This window comes from Telopea speciosissima, chromosome 3 (assembly GCF_018873765.1).
Source record: "Telopea speciosissima isolate NSW1024214 ecotype Mountain lineage chromosome 3, Tspe_v1, whole genome shotgun sequence".
Taxonomy (NCBI): domain Eukaryota; kingdom Viridiplantae; phylum Streptophyta; class Magnoliopsida; order Proteales; family Proteaceae; genus Telopea; species Telopea speciosissima.
This window is the reverse complement of record NC_057918.1, coordinates 69,335,872-69,343,557: the sequence shown is the minus strand read 5'-3', so window position 1 is coordinate 69,343,557 and position 7,686 is coordinate 69,335,872. Positions and strand designations below refer to the sequence as shown.

At 40.0% G+C, this 7,686-nt stretch overlaps 1 protein-coding gene across 1 annotated transcript; it reads left to right on the top strand.

Annotated features, from left to right (window-relative positions):
• The first annotated feature begins 257 nt into the window (after nt 1–257).
• On the top strand, nt 258–2,087 carry LOC122655474 (9-cis-epoxycarotenoid dioxygenase NCED6, chloroplastic-like). The gene has a single exon (XM_043849667.1). It carries the CDS (start codon nt 258–260, stop codon nt 2,085–2,087), a length of 1,830 nt encoding a protein of 609 aa, XP_043705602.1.
• The last annotated feature ends 5,599 nt before the right edge of the window (nt 2,088–7,686 follow it).

The window sequence follows — 7,686 nt, the reverse complement described above, 5'->3', positions numbered from 1 at the left end:
TCTACGCTAAGCTAAGGCCCATCGCTCTCCCACGTGTGTACGTGTTCATATCTTTTTATTTTTTTCATTTTATTTTTCTCCTAATACACACATGGATGGCATTACAAGTGTCAACCTCTGGCCTTGCAAGCTGGATACCCCACGGCCCACGTACTTTTTCGTGCACTTTTCCTCTATAAAACCAATTTTTCTGGTCTCCTGATTCTTCGACTCTCTCTCCCACTCTCTTTCTTCTTTCTATCCCTCCTAGACCAGCCATGCAGTTGCAGGCCTCTATGCGCTTCTCCGCTACCCCACCCTTCCCAAGCTGTGAAGCTCAAACCAAAACCATAAAGGAGATCTCTCCAATCCTTGTAAAGCCACCATCGAAGAAAGCAGTCGCCCCTGCAAAAATTGTGAGGCCAGTGACACCGGTGATTCTGCCTGAACCCGAACCCAAACCCAAACCCTCGATCTCTTCACCGCAATTTGTTCCACCGAAGCCCAACCACACTAACGATCTGAACCCATTTCAGAGACTAGCTGCTTCTGTACTAGACGCCGTAGAAACTTCCCTGATTGTGGAATCCGAGAAGAAGCACCATCTTCCCAGGACAGTGGACCCTACAGTTCAAATCGCAGGTAATTTCGCTCCGGTGACGGAAACCCCAGTGGAACATGAGCTCAATGTAACTACTGGTCGAATCCCAGCTGCACTTAATGGGGTTTACGTCCGTAACGGGGCCAACCCCATGATCGCGCCAAAGGGGGGCCACCACCTTTTTGACGGCGACGGCATGATCCATGCCGTATCGTTAAATAGTGAAACGAACAAAGCTAGCTACAGTTGTCGCTTCACACGAACGAGTCGACTCGTACAAGAATCGGTCTTGGGTAGGTCACTCTTTCCTAAACCGATCGGTGAGCTTCATGGCCATTCCGGCATCGCAAGGCTTATGCTCTTCCATGCTCGTTCCATGATGGGCATCGTTAATGCCAGCCAAGGTATCGGCGTCGCTAATGCCGGTCTCGTCTACTTCGATGGCCACCTCCTTGCCATGTCAGAGGACGACCTCCCTTACCACGTCAGAATCACCACCGACGGTGAACTTGAAACCGTCGGCCGTTTCGATTTCTCCGGTCAGCTGAATTCCCCCATTACCGCCCACCCTAAGGTGGACCCCACAACCGGAGAGCTCTTCGCTCTCAGCTACGATGTCGTTAGGAAGCCTTACCTGAAATGCTTCAAATTCGATAAGAATGGAAGGAAATCACCTGACGTTCTCATCTCGCTGAACCAACCCACCATGATCCACGACTTCGCCATCACAGAGAACTCCATAATCATCCCCGATCACCAAATGGTTTTCAAGCTCAGCGAGATGATTCGTGGCAGATCCCCTGTCGTTTACGACCGAAACAAAACCGCCCGGTTTGGGGTTCTGCCCAAATACGACATCGACGAATCAAGAATTCGATGGATAGACGTACCCGATTGCTTCTGCTTCCACCTATGGAACGCATGGGAAGAGAATTCCGGCAACGGTGACAAGATAATTTGCGTTGTCGGGTCATCCATGACACCTGCAGACTCAATTTTTTCAGAAAGCGATGAACCGCTATGTAGTGTGTTGTCGGAAATCCGGTTGAACCTAAAAACCGGCGAGTCGAACCGCAGGGAGATTGTACCCGGGTTGAACCTAGAAGCCGGGCAAGTAAACAAGAAGTTTCTTGGGCGGAAAACCAAGTATGCTTACCTGGCTATTGCGGAACCATGGCCGAAATGTTCAGGTGTTGCGAAGGTTGACTTGGTTACCGGAGAAGTGACGAAATTTGTATACGGCGAGGGAAGGTTCGGGGGGGAGCCATGTTTCGTTCCGGGTAAGAACCCTACCCGGTTGGATGTTGGTGAAGATGAAAATGAAGATGAAGGTTACCTGATGAGTTACGTTAGGGATGAGAAGAAAGAGAGGTCAGAGCTAGTGATGGTGAATGCTTCGACCATGAAACAAGAGGCCTCTTTGAGATTGCCTGCAAGGGTTCCTTATGGGTTTCATGGTACTTTTGTTACTTCGGAGGATCTGATTGGGCAAGATCTTGGTTCATAGTATAAGGGCCAAGATCAAGTTTTTCCTTGGTGGGTACAGAACAGAAAGGGGAATTTGTAAAAATGTTGAGAGAGTTGTAAAATTGTAAATACTTAGTAGAGGATATATATATGTGTATATATTTAGAATTTGTATATAATAATATAATCACAGACTTGGTTGGCACATAAGATGGTTTTTTTTTTTTTTTTTTTACCAGTTTGGACCACTTAAATTTTAGTTCAAAACATGGGGAAAAAATCCTCAGCAGTGCCTTGATCTCGCGGTGACTTGCAGTTCAGGCCTTAGAGCTCGACGTATGGAAGATGCGATATCCAATAGTGCTGAGCTTGAGAAAAAAGAAGAAAAAAAAATTGGGTCATCAATCGAGTTTGCACCATTGGATGAAGCATCTTCCGTGTGTGTCAAGTTCTTAGGTCAGAATTGCAAGGCGCTGCAAGATGAAGGAATTATAAATTTAGCTCATCTCTAGGAAGCCCAACACGCTTAGGGTGTTGCCAGCCGTTGGACTGTGCCGCACACATCCTTAGGCATGCACCGAGATGTGTGTAGCACAGTTCAACCGCTGGATGTCCCTTAATTGACAGCACCCTGGGCGCATGCCTCATTGGAGACGATTCTGATCTAGGAATTGCAGAGGATTTTAATCCTCAATGCATAGTAGTACTTTGTGGAGCAAAGGCTATATATAATCTATCATTCATTCTTTAAAAGAGTTGTTGAATGATGCCTCTATCTACCTCTTGTTTTATTCTCGAAAGTTCTTTAAATTTGAGATAAAAAAACAAGATTTCAAAATAGTTCAAATGTAATTACATTATGTCATTCTTAAGAGTGGGTATTGTTTTTCCACGCTTTTTTCACGTGTAAATGTAAAATGACAGGAGTTTCCTCCTCATTAAAGAAAAAAAAATTCTATACAAGAAAGTAAAAATGTAAGATTATAAATTATTTAACACTTTAAATGTATCAATAAAAAATATATATATCTTCTTTTATTATAGAAATTTTTTTAAAATATTAGTACTTAAATTACAAGGAAAATTATTTAATACAAGGTGAGAGTGTGAGACATAATTTATGCTTAAAGAAAGAGGACGGAATTCTTCATATGGTCAATATAAAAGGTCTTTTTGAAGTCTTGCATCAGCCACATCCTCTCTCTATGTCTATAGATGTTGTCACCTGATGAACAAATGTAGGGTTTGTCATGTCCAAAAGGAATGAAGCGAGTTTAATTAATTGGTTTATATGAATTGAAGTTGTGAGATAAAACAAGAGTCTCAATACGTATCTAACAAGTGTGTAAGTTTGCTCAATTGGAAAATACTGTCATGAGATCAATGTATACCGTTTTAACAGTTTCACGCAAAATCCAATGGGAAAGAAATTAACTTTATATCAATTTTTGTCATCTAATTATTATGTTTTTTTTTATTACTATTATTTTGATCGATCCAACCGGTTTGGAATTTGGATTAGAAATCGACATCCTTACCAAGAGGAAAAGCAAAAGCACATGCTTTTTCATTTTAATTTTTTTTTTAGTAAAAGGAAAAAAAGCACATTCTGCGAGGTCAGACAAGCCAAACACACCCTCGTCAATGTCTATTCATCACGTACGACCAATGGAATATGGTACAAGGGTGTCAACATATGATTATGATGGGACCTTCCCCACCACTGGATCAGTACCATCAACCTGTCAATTTGGGTTTGGGATTATCACCTTGATTTTATTCAAATTTGATTGGAGAATCTCTCTTAATCTCTTATCCCTTATCCTTTTTGGTCATTCAACACTACCATTTGTTATCCTAAGTTCCTAACCAAGTGACCCTTCATGCTCCGGTAGATCACCCATTCTTTTGTCTCATGTCAAGTCCTTGTTGACTGTTTAAACTCTGTTTAACTATCATATTGCTCCGTCATTATTAACAAACAACTACATCATTGGGTCTAACCCCAATATGGAAAAGGAAGATTGCCCCTTAAGAGGGAAAAAAATCAAATCGAAACTTTTTCGATTCATACAAAGAATCAATTTTCACGCAATATAAAGTATTCGAAACAAAAAATATAATATAAGTTGAGTATTTTAATTGAAACATCTCCAATAGTTTGCAACACTTAAACACCGAACTCGTAACGGTAAGAATCGATTTTCACTCAATGTTTTGATAGAGACGAACTCAGCGGGATCCTTCCTCTAAAAATGACAATCATCAACTCTTAGAAATTAGAAAGATAGGGAAGAAGAAGAAGAAGAAGAAGAGAGAGAGAGAGAGAGAGAGAGAGAGAGAACGTACTCCAGATTGGATTTTGGGAAAACTCTAAAACCATATAATTCCTTTACTGATTAAGATTGCTAGTGACAAGTTGTGCAATCCTATATGATCGTATACTAGGATAGCATATACTGAGTCACACTCAATCAACTACTTAAGTTAATTTCACACAAGTGTACCTTAGTTTTTGTAATAATCACAAAACCTGTAATTAATAGAAAACATTACGTGTGGATTCAACAGTCCCCTACCTACACCCAGATACAAGAATGGCAAAATGACTATCCCACCCCCTGTGAAATAAAAAATCTTATCCATGTTAGATGCATGTATTCACACCCTCATTTTCCCTATGCGAACCCATGCAACCTAACAAGTAATCCCCCTCCCAAAATATAAAAAACCAAAAGTAATCTTGACGAGTCATCTATAGTGTTAAAAGGTTATAAAACCTGGTCCAAGGTTGACCACATCTTGCCGAATTTCGTAATTTCTCTTTTGCTTCATTTTTTATTACTACACAAATAATTATGGTTTACAATCACCTTGTATGTATTGTAATAGTTGTCTTTCTCATTGATTAGATAACAATTACATGCGGTCTCGTCCTGATTAGATTTAACTCGCTCAGATTTTTTGCACCCACGGTGAAGAGGGAATTTCTACATCAACTCTCATTGGTATTTCATCAATGAGTTGGTAAAAAAAGAAAAGAAGAATTCCATCACCGATGAGTTCCTACACTATTGGGTATTTTTTTACCACATTATATGAGAGAGCACTTGAAACCTAGTACAATGGGTAACCCTCATCCATGAGTAGCGGAAAACTTTTCTTAAAAAAACTTAATTTTTCAACTATGAACTCCACTATAATAATGTAAAATAGGATCAGATCATAAAGAGTAAATTAAAAAAAACAGTGCCTAATTTTCCAACAAAGATCTCATGTGCTTAAAAATGTGATCATATATATATATATAGAAAAGTTTTCATACACGTTGTGTAAGCATGCACTGTGAGAGGGTGAAAATTTTAAGACATTAATTAATGAGTGGGAGTAGTTTATGACTTTTTCAACTCTTTGGAAGAGGGAACACGACCGTGCATGTTTACATGGTTGTGTATGAAAACTTTCCCCTATTATATATGTGAGAAGCAATTTTTTGTACAGGAGTGTGGCCTACGCTAGTACTCCCATGTGTCTATTTTTCTCTTCCTTAAATAAAGGGGCAGAGATGTTTTTTCACATGGAAAGGAGAGAGGTAGACCCATAGGAGTGCTGGCGTAGGCTACACTCCCGGACAAAGATCTTTTATCCCATATATATAGTCATGTGAGGGAGTTGGGAAAGGAGGAGGACATGACATCCTCGTCCTTCATCGTTTCCTGGGTGGGGGCCGTGGGTTGGCATCAGCTCACAGAAACGGACAGGAAAAAGATGATGCAACGCGTTAGGACATGGCTTTGGATGCTTAGGAAGGATTTTGCACTTTTGGTGGGTCCCACACCCAGAGTGGGGTCCACAACGGTGCAAGCCACGTCTCAGCACTCTGCGTCTTGAAGATTTTGCTTTCATTGGGTAATGCTGATACACGTCATCTCTTTCTTTTGAAAAGCGTGGGGCCCATCCATCCCCACCCCACACTTTCTCGTTTCACACAAGAGGTTGCGTCATTTATGTCACCAAGGTGATGACAACTTACGTACACTAGTGTCTTTTAGCTCGCCAAGTGGCAAAAAGCCTTAACCTTTTTTGTTTTTTCAAAATATTTTTCTGACCTTTTTTTTTTTGATAAAATTTTTTTTTACCCTTCTTAATATTATTTAGGAAAGAGTAAAAAAGGTGAAAGACGTGAGATTTATTAGGTTAAAAGAGTTTTTGAATCTAATATCCCTATCGTTGGTCACTGGGTTGAGGTAAGGACGTCACTTGTGATTGTGATAGGTGTCACTGTTTGCCTCACTAAAATTTAGGGCATGGATAATGCATTATATAAATAGGACCGAGTTTCCTTTCACCCATGGTGAATGAGATTTCATTCACTGTACGGTGGGAGAAGATAGGAAAGAATATTGAGAGGGTATTTTGGAACATACCAAAACCCGGGATAGGATTCTGTGAACCCTAGGATGGTGGGTGAATCGTTCTCCATCGGTGGAGGGAAACTTAGTCCATATATACATAGTCCATAGAAGTAGAAATGTATAATGGGACAATGTTCTCTTCTTGGGAACGCATGGGATTGTAGACTGCGCCCAAACACATGGGACAGGACAGATGTGTCATTTCAATCATTCAAAGGAGTGGACCAATCATTTCACCCATTCCCCATGTGTCTAAGCGCATCCTGCGCCAAAGAATATTTTCCCATGCATTTCAAACTCAAATAAACGCCACCCTTATTTGGCAAGAAGGTCCAAATTGAAACTCTCAAAATTGTGAAAACCAATGTCACCCTCCCATTTATTCTTACAGAGGGAGTTCCAACTAAGCCAATAAACACCTTTGTGAGAATCGTTTTTTGACAAAAAAATCCTAACCATACGGGCTAAAGCCTAACAAACAAATGAAGGTAAAGAGAACATTGACATGGCATTGGAAGGGATGCTTGTTGCTCTTGATTTAACCAGAATTTTCTTCCCTGCAATGGACAACAAGCGTCTCTTCTAGCTATCCAATTTCAAGCTCTTTGGAAGGGGCTTATCAAGGAATTAAGGATAGGTTTTAAGTTATCATTTCACATGTGCGAAACTAATAACTTGTGAAAATTCCATATCGTAAGTCATTTTCAAAGAATTTTGAAAACCCTCTATTACCCCTGATTTAAACAACTTTGGGGAATAAGATAAAAGACAATCAAAAGAAGGTTACATGTTCAAAGTACACCTATATATAGAAGTGTCGTTAAGACAATCCCTAATATAAAAGGCTCATCGTTTGGCTCACCGTAAAAAAAAAAAATAAAGAAAAAAATCAATCAATTATTTTTTTTCAAAAAATAAATTTAAGCATTGTTTTATATAAAACTGTTAACATATACAAGGCAAACTGATCTCCTTGACCTGCCCAGATCATCTTTGTCATTGCAAGTCACTCTTCCACCAGTGTTCCCTGGATTTCTGTAGCTGGAGGCATCTATATTTTACTTTTTCTTTCCTCCTGATGGTTTAGCTTTATGAATGCTTGCCTGAAGAGTGTTAGTAATCTACAACTTTTCCTGGAGAAATTTCAATTGTTTTCAGGTCAAAAGATCTACTTGGAGAAGAGCAAAATCTTTCTAGGAAATGTGCACGAAGGCAGGAAAGCAC